The sequence below is a fragment of the Dendrobium catenatum genome, unplaced genomic scaffold (assembly GCF_001605985.2).
Source record: "Dendrobium catenatum unplaced genomic scaffold, ASM160598v2 fragScaff_scaffold_920, whole genome shotgun sequence".
Lineage (NCBI taxonomy): Eukaryota > Viridiplantae > Streptophyta > Magnoliopsida > Asparagales > Orchidaceae > Dendrobium > Dendrobium catenatum.
The window spans coordinates 3,088,593-3,115,767 of record NW_021319382.1 but is presented as its reverse complement, the minus strand read 5'-3'; the positions used below and the strand labels follow the sequence as shown (position 1 = coordinate 3,115,767).

The 27,175-nt window shown below is 34.8% G+C and overlaps 1 protein-coding gene across 9 annotated transcripts; it reads left to right on the top strand.

Moving 5' to 3' along the window:
• The first annotated feature begins 234 nt into the window (after window positions 1-234).
• Window positions 235-27,175, top strand: LOC110113290 (protein IQ-DOMAIN 1). 9 transcript variants are annotated; one of them, XM_028697379.1, is made up of 7 exons: window positions 235-523; window positions 3,025-3,141; window positions 11,350-11,610; window positions 17,397-17,624; window positions 19,009-19,122; window positions 19,781-20,231; window positions 26,805-27,175. In XM_028697379.1, exons 2-7 carry the CDS (start codon window positions 3,058-3,060, stop codon window positions 26,957-26,959), a joined length of 1,293 nt encoding a protein of 430 aa, XP_028553212.1. In that variant the 5' UTR covers window positions 235-523; window positions 3,025-3,057; the 3' UTR covers window positions 26,960-27,175. The 9 variants fall into 9 exon arrangements, with proteins under 9 accessions (XP_028553212.1, XP_028553211.1, XP_028553210.1 ...); XM_028697378.1 differs by having other exon boundaries at window positions 11,341-11,610; XM_028697377.1 differs by having other exon boundaries at window positions 11,289-11,610.

Sequence of the window (27,175 nt, the reverse complement as noted above, 5' to 3'; positions counted from 1 at the left end):
GAATTAAAAAAAATAATAATGTTACAGTATAAGTTAAAAAATAATTATAAGAATTTTTTATAGTTCAGTTTAAGCTTTAAACGAGTCCTATGTATAAACTCGAAAATGTATTTTTGTCGCTTTGCTGCCCCCCGTAAATTTCACGTCATTCAATTACCAAAGAGCATACATTCCGTATACTTCTCGGAGTCCGGTGCACGTTAGCCGATAAAGTATAGTAAATTAGTAAATTTGCGCCTCTTCACCTCCAAATCACGAAGACGAAAACCAGAAAAGAGAGGCTCAGAAACACAGGAGAGAGAAAAACAAGCGTCGACCGAATCGCATAACGCCAAAACTAGTAGGAAAGTATGTGTGCGCGAAAAAGATGGTAGGCGAATGAAACACTTCTGTTGGTGGATCTCGAAGCGACACACTCTTGGATGGAAGGCCAAGAGTTAGTGATTTTACCATGATTCCGTGGCTTTAAAGTTGAGAACTTTCAGGAAGAGATAAGCGAATGGGAGTTCGTTTGCGCTAGGAGGTGAGTTCAGATCTTTTGGATCCTGGATTTTTCCACAATTTCTGCTTTAGTTGGAGTTCGATGTGATTTGAGTCGAGCATTGTTAGATCTGAGATTGGCAAGCGGGGTAAGCTTGAATTTTACAGTTGTGTAGTTAATTTTTCGCTTCCTGCTACTTTCTTTTCGAGTTTTGTTGTGATTCTAAGGGAATGGGTGCTTTTAGGCCCTGGAAACTAGTTGGATTGAGTTCGATGCAGGAATTGGGTTAAAGCTGTTATTTCTTATGGAAAAGTTTTTATAACTTGCCACTTTTCTTGTTTAACATTCTGGTTGAAGTAAATCCTATTTTTCTATCTATTCGATTATTCCCACGCGCTTCTTTTGTTTGTCGCTTGGGAGAATTCATCTCTTACAATAACTAACACTTTTTGGGGAGCTTTTTGTGCATTGTGTTCGGTGACAAGGAGCCAACCGTTATCTTCTTGGCATTTTCTTGATGTTTTTTACATTGAAGTAACGCCCCCTGTTCGACCTCTTGAAAAATCGTTTATTTTGGTCCGAGCTAACCGAGAAATTGGTTTATGAATTTTGTGTGCATTTTGCATTCTTGTCTATTCAATTTATTCTTCCATTAATATTTACGCGATGGCTTAGAATTGCTACTGGAATTTTTTAAACGTTTACCTTTTTTGTATGATGTGGTATGCAAGATAGAATTTTGTGTAAAAAGTTATGTTTAATAATCCGAAATGTTTTGACCTATTACGCTCCATTAGGTGTAATTGTCATTTTTTAATTTACTGATTGTGTCTTTTTATACTCTGAAAAATGTGCCACCAACTGCAAGCCAACCATCTGAGTTGGCTGCACGTTTTTTTGGGTGAGAAGTTATTGGTCTCTGAAGCATTTCTATACATATGGTTCTTTAAGTAGTTAGAATTGTATTGGTGGTGTGCCTAAAAGTTAATTATCATTTACCCACCGAGGCCTAGGGTGGTTGGTGGGCGAGCACGGTTGGGAATCCCCCATCCTGGGTTCAAATCCCCTCTACTACGGCCTCCCCTCTTAAGTGGAGCAAAACAAGTGTGGGCCCGATGCCGGTGGGTGGCCTTCAAAGGTTCCGCCGAGGGATTAGTTATGCCACCAATCACTTCTTTTGAAGTGGCAGCGGGTAGATACCCCCGTTCCCAATTGTATTGGCTGCTTCGAGATTCCTGGGGGTAAAATTGCCAAATGTCAACTGGTGGGTGGAATTAACCTTCGAACTTTACTTAGAAACTTAACATTTATTTCTTGTGCATGTTGAGTACATGGTCTTTTTCCTGTTTAGCTGTTTGGTTGGCTGTAAATTTGATAGAAAAAATAAAATTAGCATGGGATGTAGTTTTGTGTGCGGTTCAAAGCAAAATTGATGCTAAAGTTAATTTATGCCATAGTTTATTCTCTTCCACAAGTATGTAAAGAATGTGGCCACATCTATTGCAGTCAACTAAATAAACCCTTAATAAAAATTCAGGTTTTATGTGGCCGTTATGAGAAAGAAATCATTCAACTCTTTCCATGTTTGTGTTTCTAAGATTACACATTGAACAGCTAACTGTAGGGATCTTGGTCACCCATTCTATGGATGATAACTTTCTTATCAAACAATGTTACTTGAAATAATTTTCTACTTTGAAAGGAATTAGTTGGATCATGGGGTAATTTAATTCATAACTAGAGCGGAAGCTTAAGTACGACTTCTAGCCATTATATTTTGAATTTCATTTTTTATTTGGTTTTCCATAAACTAGCTCCCCTCATTTGTTGCTTGATTTATTGATCTTATGGCATGCTGCTTTATAACTTGGGTTAAGAGCAAACTGCAATTTAAAAATATTTTATGCAATGAGGATTGTCAAATATCGATTGCATAATAAGATGAGTGATGATTGACCCAACAATTGTCTAGTGCCTTACATTAGAAAAGAAGTGATTGATTTGATTCCAAATGAAGTTGTAATGCAATATTGTCAAAAAATACAAAATAGTTTAATAAGCTTGTAAGTATTGCTCAATTCATCGATCGTAATGAAGTACAAGATTTTAATTTGGATTATATATCATTCATTTTATTTTAAAATACTAATTTATTTACCTGATAAATTTATCCACCCTTTTAATGATAAAGAAATTTTGATGGAATTCTTGTCATTTTTTAAAATACTTTTGTTGTATGCTTGGCAAGCTTTTTGCATTGTTATTGTTATAATCAATTAGAGGTGTTCATATTTCAGTGGTTATATAATCATCAAATCCTAGTTTCAACTGGATTGTGTGTAATTTTATAGAAATTGTGCAATTTGAATAGCAAAGGTATGAACTATTACTCTTGTTTTAACAGCTGATACTACATTAAATAGTTTTATTGATTGTACTACAAAACTGCTGCCCGCTTAGCTGATTTGTTTAGGAAGATTTCATGAAGCGGTAAAAGTTGGAGTTTGATTTTACTGTTTTTATTTTTATTTTTATTTTTGCAGGTGTTAGTTATGTAAAGCTGAACTGAAATCATCATGGGCATTCCTGTAAGGTGGTTTAAATCATTTGTTGGGATTAAAAAGCATGAGAGGCTGCAAAACTCAAGTAACGGTGAAAATGTGGGTACAAAAATAACGGTATATTTTCCTCCTTTCATGATAGTTGGCTGGCTTTTTCTGGTTGCCAAAAATACTCATCAAAGAATAAGAGACCATGCCATGGTGTGCTGTAATCATTCCTCCGTGTGTAGGATGTCCTGCTTGGGCAATTATCAACCTTTCATTGTGGAGATGATAAGTAGACTATCTTAAAACTCCACAAATTCTATTGTTTCATGATAATTCAGTAAAGGTTGGGCAATTATCTCCTCGATCACATTACTAGTAGTGCAACTAGGTAAGTACATTTTTTAGAAGGGAACCAATTAAGTGAGTTTTTTAAGTTGCATGAAAGAAGCTAAGGACTTGCTTTTCATAAGACACCATTGCTAAAATTTAAGATCAAAGATTTGGTTGTCTCAATTTCCAAAATCAGCAGCATGTTAAGCTATAGGTGGAGCACAAAGAGAAGCATAGAATTCGGAGGACAAACATAAATTTTTTAGATGAAAGGTTAGAAAAATATACCAATGTCAATCGCTAATATGGAGGTCATATCACTAAGGGGATGATTGATCTTACCATTCATTTAAACAATGCTTCAAATGGAAGCATCCATCCCAATCTGCACATCAGATTGTGAAAGGATCAAGGGATCCAATCAGTTGATTTTGGATTATCCTATTCTATTTTTGATGCTGGTTATTCTCAATTCACATAATTGAGATAGAAGATAATGTCTCCAAGAACCCATTTTGCATGATCAAATTATCAATAAAAAACATACGAGAGAGATCAAGGACCTAAAAGTTTGACCATTAACTTAAAATTCAAGTTATAGCAGGATAAGGAAAAGTTTGAATTTTTAAAACTTGTTTGTATAAGCTTAATTTTGAACTTTAAAGTCTGGATTAAGATAAAATCAACTGGAATTATCTTGTAGTCGAAGTCATCTAATTTTTTCTTTGTGATATGACATATGAGTTCCTCTTTTTATGGAGTTTGTTTATGATGTGGATAAGAACTATTCCTTGCCATAGTTGCCTAAATATAGGTTTAATATCATGAACTAAGATCAATCCAAGTTTTCTCCGAAAATTCTCTTTTTTATTCTCTCTTTGTTGCCTTCAGTTTTCTACTCCTGTAGTTTTGAACCATAGTTTCTAAATCAGCCTCTGATTTACATAAAAAGCATACAACCACCTATGCATCCAATAGGAAAATGAAACCTGTACATCACACACCACTTAGCTCCATATAATAGATAGGACCCTTATACTCTGAGATGATTCATAGCAATAAAGAAACTTTTTCTCTGTCATTTCTTTCTCCTCTGTCTTCTTGTATCTCTCTCTGATTTCTTTCATGGTATCATAGCCTCTCGGCTTACAGCCCCTTGTGTTTCTCTCGTTTCTTCTAAGCAAAACTCACCAGGAGTCGATAGCAGCCCCTTGTGTCCAGCCGATCAGTTGCCGATCAACAAACTAGGAAGTGCAGATCTTCTAACAAGAAATTTTCCTGTTATTGTTCATCCTCTAATCACCTGTATGGATGCTGCTAGCCATCAAGAACCATTGTTGTCTTCTTCTTCGTCCAAAACTCTGCATCAAGAACCTCCTATAGCTTTAGGTTCCTCCTACAATCGTAGAGATCGCAGTGCGGTCCTGCAGCAAACCTCCCGTCGGCTGTCTTTTCTTGTCTAATCTGTCCACTCAACTTGTGTCTTTTGTTTTCTTTTCTGTTTCTAATCATTGAATCGTCTCCATCCTCTCACATAGGAGAAGATCTCTTGGCAAATCCTACTATTCCCCCTTTCCCGAAATTCTTGATTTCAAACATCAAGAACATGTTCTCCATCACCCTTTCCGGCGACAGTTGGAGGTCTCAGATTCTCAAATTGTTTAGAGCCAACAATTACTTGTCGTTTCTTAATCCAGCCACCCCAATTCCTCATTGCCTTCTTCACCAACAAGATGGCACATCCCACCCAAACAATCAATTTTCTCAAAGGACCTTGATCGATCTAAACCAGGCCGCCGTGATCTGTTCAACTCTCTCTCCTGCCATTTTACCTTACGTCCTAAATCTTGACTCATATGTCAAAATTTGGACCACTCTTGAGAAGCATTTGCAAGTCACAAACCGCTCAAGGGTCATAAAACTCAAGAATGATTTACAAAACATTTCCTTGGGTCAATCCACGATGATTCACTATCTTACTTCCATAAAGACTCTTGTAGATAACATCATTGCTCTCTCAATCGTCTTATGCTCAATCAATCCTTCAATATGCTGACATGGAGAGGTGCAACACCCTCCCCAACCCATCCACTACCAAACCTCCTACCTAAATTCCTGCTCACCTTTCTTTACTCAATCCTTCTTCATATCTCCACCTTACCAGGTCTCTTCAATACCTCACGATAATCAAGCCAAATTGTAGGTACTCTTAATTCTAGACCTAGCCTTGCATGATATTAAGAAGCTCTAGACCTAGCCTTGCTTTGGTAAGATTAGAGAGAGTCGTCTTAGATGGTTTGATCACATAAAACATCGGCCTTTTGATGACCCGGTTAGGAGAGTAGATGCTTTAGATTTGGCCTATATTAAGAGAGGTTGAGGTAGACCTAAAAAGACTTAGTTAGAAATTATTAGAAATGACATTTTTTTAGTAGATTTAAATGTGAATTTGACTTTTTATAGGACACAATGGAGAAAAAGAATTAATAGCCGACCCCACATAGTGGGATTAAGGCTTGATGATGTTTTTATTGTTGTTGTTTTGTAAGGAGGGAAAATCCTTGTTCCACCATGCATATTTGGCTATAAATCAATCTAACCTCACTATTTATTGATGCAAAAAAGATTGAAAAAAGTTTTTGAAAATTTAATATTGAAGTATTAAGATTAATTTTTGGACTTTAAGTTTTAAAAAAGAATATTGAAGACCCTGAACTTGATTTTGAAAGATTTTATTTTGAAATTCAAGCTTTGAGGTACTCATTAAATATTACATAGTGAGATATAAAAATCATTTAATGAATTTAGCTTGGGCTCATCAAAGCGGGCTTATCCTAAATTTAAATCAGCATAAGCTTAAGTCATTCCAATCTAGGGATAGCTTTAGAGCAAACTTGGGGTCAATAATGTTGACCATTAAGCTAAGAGGGGTAGGATCAATTTAATAGGACAATGATAAACTCCAAAATACTGGGTGAAATCCAAGAGTGATCTAGAGTTTATTAATGTCATGTAGGCTAGGTCTAGAATCAAGGATACCTAGGATTTGAAAAGGTCAGCTCCACGAGGTATCCTGATAATGGGGCCTAAAAAAAGTCTAGGTCCACTAGGGCAAATAACATAGAAAAGGGGAATAGACTAAGTCTAACCTTAGTTAACCTCTTTAAATAATGATGTAAATAGGTAACTAAATAATTAATTTATAGAAAATTATGGGGAATACGACACTAGAGAGAGATTTCCAATGAGTTGTAATGCCTTCCCTAGATATGGGGGAGAGGGACCAATACCTATAATGACATGAGAAAGAAAGGTAATATGGAGAGAAAAAAAAGTTTGTTGGTGGTATCTCATATGTGAACTGGCTCCTTAATCTAAATTCCAAGACATACTTGAGGAGTAGTTGAAATCTAGAGGAGGAAACAACATGAAAAGTAATAGCAGAGGCCTGAGAGTTCTAAATCAAGCAATCAACTTTCTCTAGAAAACGTATAATAGAATCTAAAGCAATGGTGGTAGTGTGAGAACCATTAACATAAGTAGTTGTTCTAGATGCTTGTTGAGAAGTAGGAGGATACCCAAGTTTAGCCTGATATTGCTCTGATGGATGGTTGGCGTGATCAGAACAAGAGCAGGGAAGAAATGCTTTTCTCCCGTGACCACCATGGCCATCATGACAACCACGATGCCTAATCATGAAAGCAATCCAATCAGAAGTAAGTGGTAAAGGTGATGATTGCCTAGTGATATGATGAATAGGGGAGCGAGCGGTTGCAAGATTATAAATTATAGAATTGGCCATCAGCTAAGATTGTGCATGTTGAAGCAGGAGAGAGCCTTAACAACTAGGAGTGAAATGCTTTGTCAACTATAAGCATGTTGATCAAACCTTTGTAAGAGTCTAGATGTAACATAGCATTGTCAACTATAAGCATGTTGACTTAGGATATGGGACAATGTATGAGTGAAATGCTTCATCTTGAAGATGGTATCCCCACAATTGACATCTCTCAGCCTTTTGGGTTGGTTGCCTAGTGTTGAATGTTTAGTCTCTCGAACTTCTTTAAGGTTAATTAAGACTTATTCTACATATGAAAGAGTGATGTCGGGTGCACGAACTGAACCCCGAGTTATCATCATCCTCAACATTGTGTCGAGACTAAGTTTCAATTCCTTTTATTAGTCTTACCCACAAACTCAACATCTTGTGATGCACCACCAACTTTCCCTTCTTGATAACTTTGATCTTCTTGTATGGAAGGTTCTTACATCTCTTAGTATACATCACCTCATATTTTCCTCATGGAGAATATCTTAATGAGAGCTCAGAAAGGATGTTGTTGTCCATTTGATTTGGAGCAAATAACAATTGTGTTTTTTATATAGGTTGGAGCACAATTTGCTTGGATAATTCAATTTGTAAGATAAAGTCATTGAGAGAGAGAGAGAGAGAGAGCCAAATGGAGGTCTATTTACGAAAGGTGGAGTTACATGATCTAAGAACTTCATTTTGTTGTTGCTAGATCTTATGATCAATGATAAAAGGTGTGTGGTGAAGCAACTAATCCCACTTAACTCTAGGTCACCATAATAATCTTAGATGAACCAATGTTTTAGTTATGCAAAAAATTAGTTATATTTTAAGTTATATATCATGGAGATGTTCTTTCTTGGAAGTATAGGAGAGAAAATCTCACATTGCCTTGACAGTCTCATAAAAAATGAATGTGGACGCAATAAAATGTTTGAGACAAGTCAATAACCAAGTTTGAATGACATAAGTTGGAGAACTTGATGTGGAGGGAGAGCTTTGAGTGTTTATCATAAAATCAATGACAAAGCACTAGGATCTTGACCATAAAGAGTAATTGATACCTTTAGATTTGATAAAGGTACTAAAAATGCAATAGGATTTTGTATCAGGAAGATGAGTTTTAGAGGCTATGATATTACAGGAGATAAGGATGAATAAGAAGAAATAAGATTAAATCATTGAGCTGTAGATGTAGAAGCAGGCGAGCAACAAGTATCAAGTGAAGCTAGCATGCAAGGTAGTGTGACGTGCTACACATGCACATATTAAGCGAGCAAGTGATTAGTGCAGGAGACAATAAGTGTGAAGGCTAACGGGTTTGTGATAGAAAGTGGATACAATTTTCTCAAAATCAGGGAACGACAAAAGGGCAATGGATGTGCATTCAAAGCGGGATTGGTGAGTGCATATGAAGCTAGAGTATCATATGGAAGCCGGATGGGGCGAATGGTTTGTTAGAGAATAATTAGGAGGATGCTAGGGTTTTCCTTCTTTGATACCGTATTGAGTGAAAAGGGGATTTCTTTGTCATTGATTGGATATATTTGGCCTTTAAATAGGTATACAACAGGAAACAAATAAAAGAGAATAATACCTTCAATTAATATGAAATTAAATACATATAATTACCTTCTTGCATCAGATTGATATGGTAACAAATCTTTCACTCTATGAGTGGCTCTTCATTTTTACTATTTATGCTAGAAATAAATTTTCTCCGCTAGTCTATGCTTTAGACAAAGCTAGCTAGTTTTTATGGCAATTTCACTGTCACGACCTGATCTGGAGGCTCGAATTAACGAGTTAGGAACAGATAGTCGGACGAAAAGTGAAATTTTCATTTATTAAATCTATCTCTAATACACTAAAAGTGTCAGTAAAACTTTAAAAATGAAATGATACAAAATCATTAAAATTCCTTTCTTCTGATGCATCACATCTACGATACACATTTGTACATCTTCTATTCATTTTGATTATAATAAATTATACCTAAAAATATTTGAGCAACTAAAAATTAGACACAACTCAGTAAGTAAAATATGCTTTTACAATAATTCAAGACAATTGTAACAATATGCATGATCCCTTTTTAATAAGAATTAAATAATAACAGTATTTGATGCATCATATGTAGGAGAAGCAAATATCATAACTATAATTAAAAGACATGAGAACTCACCTTAAACTTAGGAAATGCGATGTTTCACTTTTACTCCTTATTACAATGATGGTAGATTTAAAGCCTATAAAAGATGACTTCATTAAATTTAATTAATTATATGCAATTAAATTCTCTAACTTAATATTTTAAATTTTTTTCCCTTTTTAATAATATTTTAATTCTTAAAATTAATCATATAGTATGTCACTAATAATGATTTCTTTGATTATTAAAATTTAAAATACATGTTGTTTGCTCTCTCTTTCTCTTTCTCAAAGTAGCTAATTAAAGCCTCTAATTGCTCTCACATTTGATTGATTTCTAAAATATTTATGATAATTACAATCTCATATATTAAAATTTACATACAAAAATTCTCTCTCTTCTAATTTATAATTTTATTTAATTAATATTTTCTATATTAATAATATGTATCACTAATTATTCAATTCCTTATTTATATAATTAATTTATAATTAGCATTTTCAATTAAAATCCATATTTTATTTAAATATCATAATCTCTCAAACTTACGCTCTTTCTAATTATTTGCTTTTAAAATTTTAAATTTAAATTTGATTATTATTATTTCTATATTTGATAAAATATCTCATTTCCCTTACAATTTATCTCACCAAAACTTCCCTTCCTTTAAATTCTTCTTTCCTCTACCATTGAACCAAGTTTATATCACTTGGATTCTTCCAACATAAAAATAAAAAATTATATTTTTTTTATTGTTTCTTCAACTAAAGAAATGAGAAATGAAAGTATATACCCTCAAATTAAATCACTTATTTTTCCTTAAGAAGGAATTCCAAAAATCTAAATTCTTATTCTCTTATCCAGATTTTCTTTTAATATAACTTATCTTTTCTTAGGATTAATTATAGTAGGAAAATGCCAAAAGAAATGAATTTGAAAAACTTAATTCTTTTCCCTTTTGCATTTTCTTCTATAGGAATGAGTGAAACGGATATTTCTCATTTGAGGAGTTATTCTTTTTCACACCCTCACGCGTTTATCCACTTGAAATGCCGAATCGACCATTCCAGGAGGCATTTCTATGCTCGCGGTGGCCGCTTGGGTCGCGCCTGAGTTGTCCGCTCATGGGATTTCGCCCACTGAAATAATACGGAATTGAACCGGTCATGTCTGGTTCTCACATACACCATCTGAGATGATGGCTTATGAGAGCTGGTATTTCAGAAGTAAATTATTGGAGACATGCGGAATAATGCACCATTGTCCTTTCTTCTAACACTTCCCTTTTTGATTCCCAATGAACAACTCCATTAGAGAGTTATGCTACATACTGCTAGACTTTTTCACAGATGGATGGATCAGTGTTCTATTTTTCCTACAAGCTGATGCTTAATATTATGCATCTTAGCTGCCTTGCTGATGCTTCAAACTGTATGGAATGTTGCTGCAGTGTAGCTTTGCCTAAAAGTTCAGATATTTTATCACGATCAGATATTTAGTTAGAAGTACAAAAGGGGATTTACTTGTCTTATGAATTAAATTGTTCAAGAAAGCATTTAGATCCACTCAATGATTCGAAGCAAGACAAGGAAAAGGTTGTCTGCTGCTTCATTTAATTTAGTTTAACAATGCATGTCATGAGACAAATTGACATTAATGAAGTGACGGGTAGTTTGATCCCAGCATCAGTTGGATCACATCATTTTATATGAGGCTACCTATTCATGATGGATATTCAATACCTGCACCGAGAAATATTAGAAATAAGAAAGTCATTCATAATGGCTGGATATGAATGGTAATCTATCTAAACAAAAAATTGCAAGTTCTAGGCTTTCTACTCGACTTCATAACTACCTTACGGTTCAGAGTAGTAGCTAAAATTAATTTCTTCACTCTGCTCCTATGCTCTACATGTTTAAAATTTGTTTATGGTATTAATATATTTATGTCTACTGACATCAGTTACTGGAACATTCTCTTGATTGGCTTTCCATCATTTTCCGTTTGCTTGAAGAAACTACAGAAAAAGGATGCAACTAGAAGCCATTGGCACCGGAGAAGCCGTTCTGTTGATTTTGATACTTTTGTAAAAGAGGATGAGCGTGTTGTTGGAACTACTCTATCGGCAGGAGATGCAGTTGTCCAAGCAAGTTCAAATTCAGAACACTCTCCTGCCACCAAACTTCATGTGCAGGTGTCGTCGCAGGCTGCAACTCAATCTGAACAAAATGTGAAAGAGGAATGGGCTGCAACTGTTATTCAAACTGCTTTCCGAGCTTTCCTGGTAAAATATCCTTCTTATGTAGCGTTGAAGTGCCTTCCAATTATTTAGTATTCAAATCCTTGCTATTAAACTTGATAGTAAACGGCATTGTAAAATGTACATCAAGATATCAATGCTTGGAGAATTCATACTGCATTAGATTTGAAATTCAATATGAGAATAATTTTCTTTTTCCTTATCCTTTTCTTAGCAATGGAAACTGTCTCCATTTAGGGTCTAAGCAAGCCGCAAATGAGTGAGGTTCTGCCTTGTTGAGCTTGGTTTGCTGACTATTGATCTGAACACAAGCTGAGTTTAAGCCAGTTAAAGCTCAAAAAGTCTTGTTCAAGCGAAAAAACTTTAATTATCATGTCAAGTCAAACATGACTGGACGCCAAGCCACTATGATTATTATATTCATCAGCAGTGCTTGATTAATGATTTTGGTCACTTGCAAAAAATTGTGATTCTATATTAGTATATTATAATGTCATTAAACTGTTAAATAATTTAAAGTTGTATTATCTATGATTTTTACAGTATATTCAATGATTTTGACTGATAGAATCCCTACTCACACTCAGCCCATTTATTAAATAAGCATATGTATCCTATGCAATCTCATCTCATTCTTAACAAAGTAGTCACACTTTAGTCAATCATCAAGAGAAACACGGGATGATTGTGAGAGCTAGCTTGAAAGCACTAGTAGTTATCATTAAATTTATAGTTTTCACACCTTACGTCTATTATGATCCTGGATGATTGAGGGAAAAATGAAGGTTTTTAGTTTTCCAGCAACACTAGAAAATGAGGAATTGAGAAGGGAAAGAGGAGGTGAGTTCTACCAAGTTTTTTGTAAGATCATTTAGTGTTCAATGTTCGTTATTGTTTTATAATTTTATTGTTTCATTTGATTATTTTTTTCAAAGATGTCTTTAATGTTTTGTTCCCTGTAAGTTCATGTAGTTTGAATTTCGATAGTCTTCGAGGTTGCTAGATTTCACACCACGCTTTAAAAAAATGTGTATAATCGGTGTCATGGGACACACGATCGAGAGTATTTGATCTCTTCGCATTTTAAAAGCATGTATAGGCCAGTCAGAATTTATTTTTCTCTTTTATGAGGTTTAAAAAGCATGCGTAGGTGAGAGAGATTGCTCAGTATACATGCTTTTTTTCTTTTTAATTCTAGGTATTCTATCATTAATTTTTTTCTTCTTAATTTATTTCTCTTTCATGAGGCTTGGCTTTTTTCTTTTAGAGAGAGAGAGAGACTTTTTTTGGTTATCTTTGTTTAGAGAGAAAATGGAGAGTTAGAGAGAAAGGGTGAGCTAGAGAGGGCTGGTGAGAGTTCTTCCTCTATTTGGAGAGAGAAAGGGAGAGGAAGCTAGGGAGAGTTAGATAAGGAGTTGGGAGAGAGGTAGAGAGAGAGAAAGGGAAAGAGAGGTAGGGGAGAGGTCCTTTGGGAGTTTTGAGGGAGATGGCAATTGCTCAGTTGTGGGGACTAGGTTGGCTATGGGGAGGTGCAGGATTGGTGGATCACCAATGTGGAGTTGATGATTGGGCTATGTCGATGGATCTTGGAGTGATTGGTGGCTTGAAGTAGGCTGATGGAGGCGTCAACATGAAGGTGAGGAGGGACGTGAGTGTCAAGGAGGGTGGAACTACTATGTAGTCAAGGTGGGCAAATGCCCACTTTTGCCCACCCCAAAATAATTTTTTTCTCTATTAAAAATATATATATCTTACATCAACAACAAGCCTTTATCCCACTATGTGGGGTTGAAAAAAAAATCTTAATAAATTGCTTATATTAAATAATTATTATTGCCTAGAAGGAAGCTCTTGCTCAATAAAAGCAATATTTGTTCATATTAAAATCCTTAATTCAAGGCGAGCACACAATTTTTTTGGTAAAGTTGAACGATCATTTAATAAGTTATTAAAATTGTATATTAATCTTATTGTTTTTTAAATGCTTAATCATGGAGCTACAAAATTCCATTTAGCTCATAAATTTAATAGCTCAAACCACTAGAATACAATATGGGTTGTGTTGATCTGCTTATAAATAAAATAAATCTTAATTTTTAATAGAAGAAATTTTAATTATGCATATATTTATAATTAAATTGAAAAAATGAATTATCATAAATCTTACACAGAAATATGAGATAATTTTTTTTTTAAATAATTAAATTTCAAAATTACAAGTGAATTTAACTTTATTATGAAATCTCAATAATGCAAAAAAAAAAAGTCATCAAATTTTGATAATTTAGTTTTCCTAATCTAAACAATAAGGCCGATTTTGCCCCTAGTGAGGGAGATTAGCGGTTTGAGGATAGGTTTCAATCTGGGTGCGGAGGAGAGGGGAACGGCAGCAAAGCTAGTCACACATTTGTGCAATAGTGAGAGGAGGAGATGGAAGAAGCGAGTTTGGTCACGGTTTGTGCGAAAATTAGAGGAGGAGACAAGTGAGCAGTGCTCAGCGAATGCGAGATAGGGGCTATTCGTGGGTTTGCTAAAAAAATGAGAGGAGAAGATGTAGGGAATGATACTAAGCGAATGAGGGAGAGGGGAAGTGATAGGACGAGACATTAACGGTTGATAGACTGGCGTGAATGAGGTTTTCTTGGATTTAATTGATTTGATTTTTTTAATCAAATAAAAATTAACTATAGCAAATTAAATTAAATTAAATTAATTTATTTTAAAATTATGTTAATATGTTCACATACTCTCATTTCTTTCTTTCATCTCAAAATGCATGCTATCACCTTATGAGCAGATAAATCTCTTATTTCACTTTTGTGTAGCAGCCTAGTCGCTATTGATGTTCTTTCTGGGTAATTTTAACATTTTAGATGTGTCGATGTAGTCTGTTTTATAAATGGGTAATGTTTGAGTAGCTTTGTGCAGTTTCATATTTGTAATTCATCGTTATTTCATCGTATGGCTATTTGAGAATACAATAAGTCATCTCTAAATATATTAGCATCTCAGACATGTCGATGCAATTCATTTTATGACACAAGTGATGATTGAGCAATTTTGCATGATGTCGTAATTGTCGCTAGCCATGTTCATATTGTTTGATTGAATTAAGGGAGATGGATGCTTTTTTGATAAATTTGATGCTTTGGACGCATCGGTAGAGTCTGCTTACAAATGGGCAATGTTTGGACAACTTAGGTTGTGGTTGAGATGTTTTGATTAATTTTGTGCGATGTTGCGTCTATGGCCATTGTTGCTCGCTTTTGACTGATTATAGTTCATACTGTCTTGTGATACATACATCTAGGTCAACAATGTTGAGGAGGCTTCAAGTATTGGTCTTATAATGTACAAGCCATGTCACACCCCATTTTGACTCCCCTTACGGTCAACCTGGAGTATAACAGAGAAGGAAAATCTAAATATGTCCATTCTTACTAGCACCTGTTTTAAGCTACTTCTATCAGAATCAGATGAGTAAAAAATAATATGTTTAGACTGTCCTAAAATATCAAGCTTTGTCCTAAAATATCAAGCTTTATACTTAACAATATGAAGCATATAATATATCTCAATTAAACATCAAATACAATAAAAAAATACTCAGCTTTACTAAAATTTTTTAAAATTTATTTACATACCCCAAAAGTCTTTGTACAACCTCCACTTGAACTTCTATGTACACCCAAAATATATTATATCAAAAAGGATAATTACCCCATTTTGTCTAATATCTTATGTGCTTCTTCCGCTTTCCTGCAGTATAACCACTGTTAATAAGTTAGGACTCAATGAAATATACAAGCAATGTATAAAAAATAATTATAACATTACTAATAAATAATTTAGAATGCATTGGAATTCCATACTGATTATAAGAAATGCATAACATTACTTTCCATCTTATTAAATATTCAACACCTTTAGACAAATCATATGATGACTATAAGTTTTTGCACCATTTAAACTTTTCAATTCAAGGTTGGGTCCAAATTCTCAACTTTTAGAATTGAAGCTACTCTCTCATTTAAGGTTATTTCCAAATTCCAAATTTTTGTAATTTTGAAAATGTATGCTTACCTCGTCATGTCTTTCACATTTATTTGTGTGGGTCTATCTTCTATACATGACTTATTTTATTTTTTCAATACCATTCCATTTAAATAATCATACATTATTTTCACTAATTAATGAATTAACAATTACATGAATAAATTGAAATTAAAATGCTATCATAAACATAACATTTATGAATTTACAAATATATAAAATTTCTACTATTTTTGATGCATTGTTTGGGTATATCATTTCACTTGGAATTCATTCTTCTAGGTATTATTTTCTTTTGCATTTGTACACCACCTAAAACATGCATTTCTTTATTTACACATATAAATAAATAAAACAACAATATGAATATCTTACGAATTACCTAAATTGTACTCTTCATTCAACCCACAATCTTTCCTTTTCTCCTTCCTAATCTCCCTCTTTTCCTTCTTTCCTTTTTCCTAGTGAATTCAACAATTGGTTTCAACACACTCAGCATTCAGAAATTCATATTTCAGCAACAATACACACTAATTTCAGCAACAATAGCAGCAATTTTCACTATTCTCCTCACTATTTCTTCACACACGAGTACAAAAGTACAATTACAGAAAATACAATTACTGATTTCTTTAACTTTTTACCATCCGAAACTTCCTTCCTACATCTTATTACCTCAGAAATCAGCGACCAAAAAAAACTGCAGCTCCCACACACAGTAGCCCGTCTCCTTCAGCCCTTCGTTCTCCCACAGCCAGCAGCTCTCGGCAACTGCACTGCTCCGTATGCCAGGGAGCAACGCGGAAGGAATAAGGGGAAAATAAAATGCTTTATTCATAGGATGAAAATTCCACTATGCACTATTATATTCTACTACTACTACACTAATTCCTTTCAAACACTCCACCCAGCTGTTGATTTCCAGCCTCTTTCTAATCCCTCTAATGCATGCAAGGCTAAGTGATGTGGCTACAACATTAATAATAAAATAATTAGATGGCAACTGCTGAAATGGCTGTTATTTAAGAATTAATTAACCTTTTTTTTTGCAATATGTATAACATCATTTTTTATATTTCAATTAACTGTGACAGAGATAATGATCAGTTATTCGTATAATAGATGAAAAACCCAAAATTAAAAGTTTATGCTTACATTTATTTTGAGTATGTCGGATATTACAAACCATTTGAGATTGTGGATATTTGGACATCAAATGAACTCGGCATAAGTATAGTTTTTATGTGATTTTGTCGTATCAGCATTGTAAGGTTAGATGAATTTTGGTATTTACTTGCTTGCCTCAAAGTTCTATGCATTCTCAAAGTCAGTTCACTGAGCAGCACAGTGTCTTTCTGAAAATACCAGTCGTGTACTCTTATTGGTGTCCAGATTGTCAATTAGCATGCTTTAGTATTTATTTTTCACTTGGCTGCATTGTTGATCATTTCCCCAAATCTGCAGTTAGCATAGTTTCTATGGAGAGTCACATAATTCATCTAATTTATTTGTTTAATCTCTTTGTTATGTTTATTATAGTTTCGTGGCTAAAATGTTTGAGGCTAAGTATTAAGCCATCGAGTCCTACAAAAGGCCTCCTGTGTTTTTGAGTTTAAATTCCAAACTCCCGGAAAATTCTGATGTGGCTTGCTGATCCGTTTTAGCTAACACGATAAATTTGCTCATATATCCTGTTTTGCTAAACATTTCATATATAAAAATAACCCAAACATTGCAAACATTTATCATGTTCCCAGGCCAGACGAGCGTTACGAGCTTTGAAAGGACTTGTCAAACTGCAGGCCCTTGTTAGGGGCCATGCTGTTAGGAAACAAGCTGCAATAACCCTTCGTTGCATGCAAGCTTTGGTTAGAGTCCAGGCCCGTGTTAGAGCAAGGCGAGTGCGCATAGCCTTGGAGAGTCAACTTGGGCAGCAAACGGCTCAACAACAGGTTGCTCAGGATGCACATGTTAAAGAAATAGAGGTAATTGACAAGGCTACTTGGTGATGATGGTCCATATTAGAGATTTGTTTATTGCTTATGAGTGTTTTATTTGGGCATCACAATGCAAATTATGATTTTTTTTTGTTTATTAACTAGTTTCTTCCTTTGGTAGTATGGTTGTCCAAGTTCGTCTATTGAATTACTTAGAATATATCTGTACACAAAAACCTCATGTTAGATAGACGTTTGAGCTAATGCTCCAAAGCTACAATAGGATAACCATCCGAGCATCAGAAAAGAAGGTATGCTATCTCACCATTATCTTTTTCGACTCTGGTTTCCTTTAATCTACATGGATTTTAGGAAACCAATCCATTAAGATTTCATATTTGCCACCTTGCCAATTCTAGTTAGTTCTTTAAAGTTGCTTTCAGATATGTATGTCCCTTTGTATTTGACATGCATACATTGTTTAGGAGAACTTGATATGTAGGAGTATTCATTTTGCCAGAGGCATTATGTGCCATATATGGATGGAGCACCCTATAGTCAATCCTATAGAATGACCAATATTTTGTAAGAAAATTTCTGAAGATCAAAGCATCAGAAATGGTGCGGTTACCATAAGTTCTACAACAGCAATACAGTTTGTATTTTTTATTCAAGCCTCTTACTTTTGCTTTTTTATTTTCTATTCAAGTCTTCTACTTCTCTTATGATGTTTTCTGCTCTTTAGCAACTTCTATCAAATTTATCTGTTATGTCATCATGGTTCATGTACAGTTAGAAATTTGTAGCAAAAAAGGACAAGTTCTGTTCATTTGTTGTTTAGAGTATGTTGGTTCCACTGCGCTGTTCGCTGGTCATTTCCACGAGAGACTATATTCTGTTTGCCAGAAATGGCAATTTATATATTAGTTTGCTTCTGGGACTTGTTCAGTGGTCATTTTCATGACAACTAATGTGTTTACCAGCAAGGCAGCAATGAAGATCTTGATTAATTTTTTTTTCTTGCGTACAATTAAAGTTTAGAGTTATCATATATTTGTTAGTTTTGTTGATTGTAAAACTGCTTCAAGTTTGTACATATCCTGAATTCTGAATATGCTGAAAGTATATTCATTCTTTTGTTTTATTTCAAGTGACCAAAGTAAGATCAAGCTAAAGGAGGTCCTGAAACTTTCCTCATACATGTTTTTGAATAAAGGGTATTTTTGAACTTCAACTCCACATGCGCTGTAGGTTGTCTGCTTTGGAACTTCTTCAAATTCACCCATTTACTTGTTTTTCTTTTCCTAAAACTATGATTTTTCACTTATTAAAGCATAAAGAAAGCATAAATTTCCTTTGTGCAAAACATTACAGTTCCAATGTAATTTAAATGCGTTGCCTCATCTTCTAAGATCAATTTCTATGAATGCAGGAAGGTTGGTGTGACAGTGTTGGATCTGTTGAGGAAATGCAAGCAAAACTGCTAAAAAGGAAAGAAGCTGCAGCCAAACGTGAGAGAGCGATGGCTTATGCTCTTTCTCATCAGGTACACCTTGATCAGAACAACATCAAGTGAGATAGATTTGACATGTCAAATCTGTAAAAATGTTTTAACTTCAAAAAGTACATGCTCCAGAAATTTTATGATGGACAATATATTTTTTTACAACTTCAGATTATGGAAGTTGCTGAATCAAAAGAAATGTTTTAAAGGGAATACGATAGCATCTTATAAACTCATTGTACTGTTTTGACAATGCTGTTCCATTTGAGCTTGTTGGATTGACTTTATTTTGGGTTTCATCTAAATCAACCACTTTCAAATTTGTGATTTTGGCCATTCCTTTGGCTTGTCTAATTTTCTGCTGCGTTGCAGCAGAATATAAATGTTGCTGTGATACAAGATGGCCATTTTCGCATAAACTATAATCAATCCTTCCCACCATAACCAATATTTATTATAAAATATCGACGTGCTTGCATAGTAATGACTTCTAAGAGACATTTTAATGTTGAAATTCTGAATTCTCCAAGCCAATCGAGGCTGAATGTCAAACAAATGTACAATTATTATTGTGTCCAGTGCAGATTTTGAGTCTTATCTATAAACTGAAAGGGTCACTTAGTGTATATTGTCTATTATCTATTCTATGAATAGGTCATTTAGCCTTTTTTTTAGCCTTTTTTTTGTTGGTCTTTCTCAGTGGCAAGCAGGTTCCAGGCAGCAGACAGGCCCTCTAGGGTATGAACCAGATACAAACAGTTGGGGTTGGAATTGGTTAGAGAGATGGATGGCAGTCCGGCCATGGGAGAATCGTTTTCTTGACATCAATATCAAAGATGGAGTTATGGCTAATGGAAATGTACCAAAAGAGGGAAAGCAAGTAGCCACATCTTTTTTGAAGCTTTCTGAGAGGAAGCCTATTTCTACTCTTCATTCAAATTGTGTCATTCAGAAAACTATTCCCTCTCATTCTGAAGGAAGTGGATCCTCATCAAATCGTTCTGTGAAACTGGTGGGTGCCTCCAACCTGGTGCCAGTTGAAGCCATTTCTAGATCTTATGGTATGGTCCCAAGGTCCAAAAGCACTCCAAAAGAAAGGAATCTGCAATTAGATTCGCAGGATAGGAAGAGGTTCTCATTACCTGACAATGGTATGTCTCTATATGTCTAATTTTAATAGTGCTCTCTGTCCCTTCCAAGTATCTTATTTTGTCTGCATGATCATCTAATCCTCTTATGAATTAATGCAAATTCAAAAATTGAGTCAATGATTAAGACTAAAATGTGTCAAACAATTATATTTGGCTTAAATAAATTTTGGCTTGACCCTTTGGTTTGTGCATTATTTGTCTTCTAGCTATTGGTGTCACTAGGCTTTTTGATAAGGTTAGGCTAGAGGCACTTAAGATTTTTTTTTTAATAATTTTTTATGTGTATGGTAAATTCCAAGTTACAAATTTGTTGTAGATAGGGTATGAACTCAAGATGTTTACTAGACTAACTAAACTAGCTGGTATGCATATCAACATTTGGTTCCCTTGGATTATATTTTTGTTGATTGGTGGGTTCATCTATGTGACCAACCATTCATATTTTAATCCTTTCATATATTGTTTAGTATTGTTTTGTTGTCACTACCAAAATTTATTTGAAAATATTATTAATGTTACTATTAATATTAGTGTTGTTATTATTATTATTGTTAATAATAATAATAATAATAATAATAATAATAATAATAATTTGTTGGCTATTAAAAGAGAAGCATAAAATTAAGTGTTGTAGAGATGAGGATGCTTAGTTGGATGAGTGGCTTTACACCTAGAGATCAAATGCTAAACGAGTATGCACATGAAAAAGTTAAGTACTTCAGTGGCAGATAAGATTAGAGTGAGTCGTCTTAGATGGTTTGGTCACACAGAACATTGGTCTTTCAATAACCTTGTTAGGAGAGTGGATGTATTAGATCCGGCTTATATTAAGAAAGATAGAGATATAGTTAAAAAGATTTGGTCAGATAGTATTAAAAATGACATTTTTAATTAGATTGAAATGAAAATTCAACTCTTAACAAAACTTTAAAAATGACATTTTTAATTAGATTGAAATGAAAATTCAACTCTTAACAAAACACAATGGAGAAAAAGGATTCATGTAGCCAACCCGACATAGTGGTTAAAAGCTTGTTGTTGTTGTATTATTCTTTAAAATTTTCTTTTTGATTTTTGCATTGCTGGTCCCTAGCTTGATTGTGAAAGATTGAGGGTTAATTTTAGGTTGATAGACGATCACAAAATTCATGTTGGGGCATTCCTCCGAGGCAAAGTGTAATAACCTAACTCGATTGTGGTGAAAAGTAGATAAAGGTGGACTATAATGTCACACCTAACTAACACGCTATAACTTGTTGATTGAGGTGAAAAGAAAGCAAGGGTGGGCTAGGACATCACTTTTAAGTAATGCACTACAAGTTAACCCCAATCAGAATCAAAAGTAAGGAAGGGTTAACTTGGTCTAAATTTAATATTAGATTTATTATATGAAATTTGAGGAATAAAAAATAATAAAGTTTGCAAACACTATTTTAAAATCCCAGCCGCTCTCTCTAAAGAGATCCCACGGCCACAAATCAAGATCCGTGGGAAGCCCGCCCGAATCACGCCCACCTGAATTACGATTGTTCCCTTCCATAGTTAGGTAGTTGATTTAGGAAGGAATATATGAGGGCGATAATGCCTGATTATGTAATTAAGTTATTTCTTTATTTAACCCTCTATATAGATATATAAATAGGGATGAAATTGTGTAATAAAGTATGATTTTTTTACCTCTCAAACTCCTGAATTCAACATGGCATCAGAGCACCGAAGGAAGTGAAGAGGAAACTATCGTAAGTAAGAAGAGGAGGCGTTCATTGCCCTAGAAATTGGTTGTCAAAACCAGCGGCACGAGTCCCCTTTGCGTGTGGGACAAAGCCGAAAGAAGCCTACCAACGTGCAGGAAGGACAGAGCCGAACGAGCCTCTTGTGTGCAGGACGGGGCCGAGCGTACCTCCTGCGTACGCGACGAACCTGAACAAAGGAACTGATGGTGCCGAATGATGTGCTAGACGGATCCTCCTGCTTGTAAACCAACTCACGCGTACGGAAGAAGAGGTCGAGCTCTTCTTATTTGTGCGGGACTCGTAAGATCGAGTCGGGCATGCAACCCGATCTATTAAATTCCTATTCACTCAAATTTTGACCTTCATTATTGATATAATTAAGAGAGAGTCTTTATTATTATCTATTTTTGTGACACCACAATGTCTGAAGGAAATTCAAACCAGAGCTTTGATCAAATTGAGGATCTTATGGTGCACCAGGAATGAGGTGATCTCCAAAGCATGCAACCTTCCTATCGCCTAAATGGGAAGAATTACCTGAAGTGATCTCAATTTGTGAAAACCTACTTAAAAGGGAAAGAAAAAATACACCACGTCCTCGGAGGAGGACTGAAAGAAGGAGATCATAATTTTTGGGCATAAGATGAAGTTGACTCCATAATTATTTCATGGTTGTGGAATTCCATGACTCCATAAATTAGCGATACGTTTATGTTTCTATCCACTGCAAAGGAAATATGGGATGTCGCCAGACAAACCTTCTCAAAAGATTGGGATGTTGCTCAAATCTTTGAAATTAAAATTAAAGTATGAAGCACAAAGCAAGGAAGCAAGAAAGTGACAGAGTATGTCACTCTTTTGCACTAGTATCAGAGTCGATTGCCAAGATGGATAACTCTGCCTTTCTTATGGTGACATCCTATTTTACTATATGTGTAAACCTAATGTACATTTCAGATATAGTCTCACTAGGTTTCATGCCAAAGAGTTCATAGTCATGTAATAGAATGTTTAACCTAGACATTTTGACTTCACTAGTTCCCTTATATGTGATGCACAATTTATCTCATATTTCTTTTTCCATAGTACAGGTAGATACTCTTATATAATCCTCAGATTTCAAAGCACAAAAAAAAAATTAAACATTTAGCATTTAATTGAGCAAGCTCTATATCCTCATGACTCTATTTAGTAAAGGACATTATCAGTTTTGACTCCATCATTAACTACTCGGGATGGAAGTGAATAACCAGTTTGAATCATATGTCAAATTTTATAGTTAATGAATTGCAGAAATGTATATATGTAAATTTTCCAAGATGGATTATTGAATAACTCTCCATAGTATTTTTATTTCCAATTTGCACCATTTGATCTTTACTTGGGGATTTTAAAATTGTGAATTCCAAAACCCGTTCTGATACCACTTGAAAATTCGGGGAGGTTATAAGACCTTGGTGAACTATCCCTAGGCTCACCAAGAGAGGGGATGAATTTGTACTTTTAAAAAATAATTACTACAACAATAAATTTTTTTTTTGTTTTGTGCTAGAAAACTATTTTGAAAAATAAATCTAAATGAGTAACTTAACACATGCGAAAGCAATTCATAATTTAAAAATATTTTGTTTTGAGGCGAAAATATATCAATCAAAATATGAAAATTTTCATTTTAGCACACCATGAATTTACCTAATTGCAATTTATAATAAAAGATGAAATTATTGTAGGAAATTTAAAGTGCATAAATAAAAATACATAAAAGTAAAATATAAATGAGAAAGAGTACACCAAAATTTTTATAAGGGTTCGGTCAGCCTTGACCTACGTTCACTCTCCGAAGTCCTCTTCGGGTATTGCATTAACACTATAGTATCTCTTCTTTTGTCCCCACAACGAGGAGAAGCTCTTACAAGAATCACTTCCACCAAATTTGGTGCGACGAAGAACCAGAAGCTATGTCCTCCTTATGATAGCAGCGAACCTTCAATCCTTTTTCACCCTCTTGGTGAAGGCAGAGAACCTGGAAACCTTCTTCACTCTTCTGGTGATGACAAAGAACCACAATTCTTTTTCACCCTCCTGATGAAGACAAAGAACCCAGGACCCTGACTTTGAAGCTTCTCTCCCAAGAGCAACTTCAAGAACTCACCAAGGCCATAGGAGGTAGCTGGGTGCAAGGTCGCCTGAAGCAACCATGTGAATACCCCTCACACTCCTCCCTCACACACAACCTCACATTCTTCCTCTCTAAGCTCAAAGTTCTCTCAAGAAATTCTCCCTTAAAGTTCCTTCTACAGCCAAAGTTCTTACAAAAGACTTCAATAGGGGTAAGAGTTTTTTTTAATTTTGATTTTTGATTTTTTTTTTTAATTTTAAAAAAGGCAAATCAACAATAAATTGATTTTTAAAATACAAACATTCAAATCAACACTTAATATAAACAACCAAACACTTACTCCCCCTTTTGACATTACAAAGCAGGAACACTCAAGACATAAAAATCAACAAAATATAAAAAATGAGATACAACACACAAAACCTAAAAGCAGGAAGACCCCTGATCAAGTGGTGGTGGTGGTGGTTGGAAATATGTTTGAATAGAAGAGAAATGTTCTCCAAACTATGCCGTTTTCGCCTTGTGTTGTTGTTGTTGCTACTGAATATGAGAATCCAGGCGGGACCTAGTCGATTAAACCTCTGTATCAGCTCTTCATAAGGGTAAGAGTGGGATGTTGGTGCAGGTTGTGGTGCTGGTGCTGGTGCACGCACAATTGCAAGACCAGCTTCCTCTTCTTCATCAAAATCTGGTTCGTCTTGCTCTTGCCCTCGATGATGATAAAACAGAATATGGAAGGAAGCATCAATGTAGAAAATAGGAAAATTATCGACAGTTGCAGGGCATGTAAGTTCATATTTTTTATTTAGAATATAGGCAATGACATGACCAAGAGAAATATTTTGCTTTCTTCTAGTGGAAGGAAGTCGAATGGGAGTCAGGTTTTGAATATAGTCGATAATCATTTGGGTTTCATCAAATTAGGTGTTGGTCATAATAACTTAATCGACTAAGGAAAGGAGTGGAGTAATATTGGCACGATCTCCAGCTTTTGGAATGATTGGAGTTCGAAGGATATGCTAGATAATACAAGCATTTTGATTTAAGGAATGGACTAGGGGTTGATGTTAGTTTAGGCCCACATTTCTGAAAGTTAAGTTGACCGCACTTCAATCAAAGTCTCCTCGCGAAACCATTGATTGGGGTCTAGGTCCTTCTGTGGATAGGTGGGCATACGTTCCTATGTCCTCCTTAGTGATCTCTATGGGTCTTCTACAGACGTATGATCGCAAGAGAAGAGGTTCAACACTAACCCTTAAATTTGCAAGGAGTTCATATATAAGTTCTAAGTTGAAAGGAAAAGCAAGGGTAAGTAGAAATTGGAGAGAGGTGGATGCGAAAATATTCATCACCTTATAGTTAAATCCTGGTTGATTTAACATTCTTGAGGGGGTGGTTCGAGCTTCCTTGTATCTGTGGTACGCGACTTCATCTTCAATAGATTGAAAGCGATCGTCCATAGGGTGATGAGAGGAAGAGCCTCCTTGCGCCATCTAGCCATTTGAGTACCTGACGATGTGAAGGTATGAGTAGAGAGAGAAGAAAGGAATTCAAGGATTTGAGTGAATTGAATAATATAAATTCCTCCAATTTATAAAATTTTCAGCTAATCGTACAGTACGATTTAAGTTCGTACAATATGATCAGATGAAGTAAATCGTCTGGACAATTTGTCGGAAAAAGGTGGTCAAATCGTATGGTTCAGACAATTTAACTTCGTACGAACGAAGTTTCTTAAGATCCTTGGGATGAACGAAATTTCATAAGATCGTCCAATACGATACTGATCTTACTATACTATTTGACGAGATGAGGGTATGAGAACAAAATTTATTAAAGATAAGGTGACTGAAAATAGATTTGGGTGATTTGGATATGTGCAACTAGTGCTAAAAAAACGTGCCTGTAAGACAGGTTAAAATTAGGGTGGGTTAAAAGTTTAGGAAAGAGAAATAATAAATTTAAGATTACATGTATGGAACTTTTTTTTTTACATGTATGGAACTTGTTAAATTGATTTGCAAACATTAGGTTTGACTCTAAGGATTCCTAACTATCACTAGTATCCCCAACCCTAAACAATAATGAATGAAAAATGAAAATTCATAATGTCGACTCTAAATATTCGGGATAAGACTTCCAATAATGAAGATGATAATGATGATTAGAACTAACATAATTATAAGGAAATGAAGATTGTGGCACACAATGAATGTATGGGAAAGGAAAATGTAAACCATGTCAAAGATTAGATGATCAATTTAATTTTATATCAAGAAGAGTTACTAGTAAGTTATTTTTGTGCTAGAGAAATTAATAGAAAGTTTAGATGAATAAATGCTAGAGAGTGAACTATAGACGTCATCTCAACACAGATCTTTACTCTTTTGTAGATTTTTTTTGTTTTCCTTATAATCTTTAAACAGTCATCATGTGGTTGCTTCTCTTTCCATTGCTGATGCACAACTTGGTTCTCTTGTTAAGCTTCCATTATAATTTCTTCATTCACACCGCACCTGTTGCCACCATCCTCAAAAGCCCTTGCTTGTGTATGCCTTCGTTTGGGACGATTTTCTTTCTGCTTCTTAAAGCAGCTTTGTAATATAAAAGTATTAATTTTTATATAAAAAACTGCTTTATGAAACATCAAGAAAGCCATCTCAAACGAAACCTATATTGCTATTTTTATTTCTGACAGAAAACTTAATTGTTCTGAGTCAGGTGCATCAGCAGCGAAGCGAAAGATTAATCGGCCTTCAACAAGCAAGGCAACCAACTCTCAAAAGACAATCAAGGAAGCGCCCAAATCAGATGAAGAGCAACGGATTCTGAATCTGAAAAACGAAGCAACAGAAAGCGTTGAAATCCAAGCATGAGAAACTGCTACTCTTTGTACTTATGTATTGTGCATAAAACCTGGCAACTCATCCAACTATTTCTCCCATTGTTGTGAAGGAATTACTGCAACATAGTGAGGCAGACGCAGAGAGCTCTTTCTGCTGCGTAAATTTAGTGGGATCTTCATATGGCACCAATGTTTTCCTATTTGATTTATGATTGTTGGATATGTTTTGTTTTTTCTGGTTAATTTT

Excerpts from the sequence above, each read along its gene's own strand:
- LOC110113290 (XM_020845799.2), top strand. The coding sequence starts at position 3,058 with ATGGGCATTCCTGTAAGGTGGTTTAAATCATTTGTTGGGATTAAAAAG. Across the intron at positions 3,160-11,340 it reads ATGTGGGTACAAAAATAACG|AAACTACAGAAAAAGGATGC; the intron begins GTATATTTTCCT and ends GTTTGCTTGAAG. Across the intron at positions 20,232-26,804 it reads GTTCTCATTACCTGACAATG|GTGCATCAGCAGCGAAGCGA; the intron begins GTATGTCTCTAT and ends GTTCTGAGTCAG.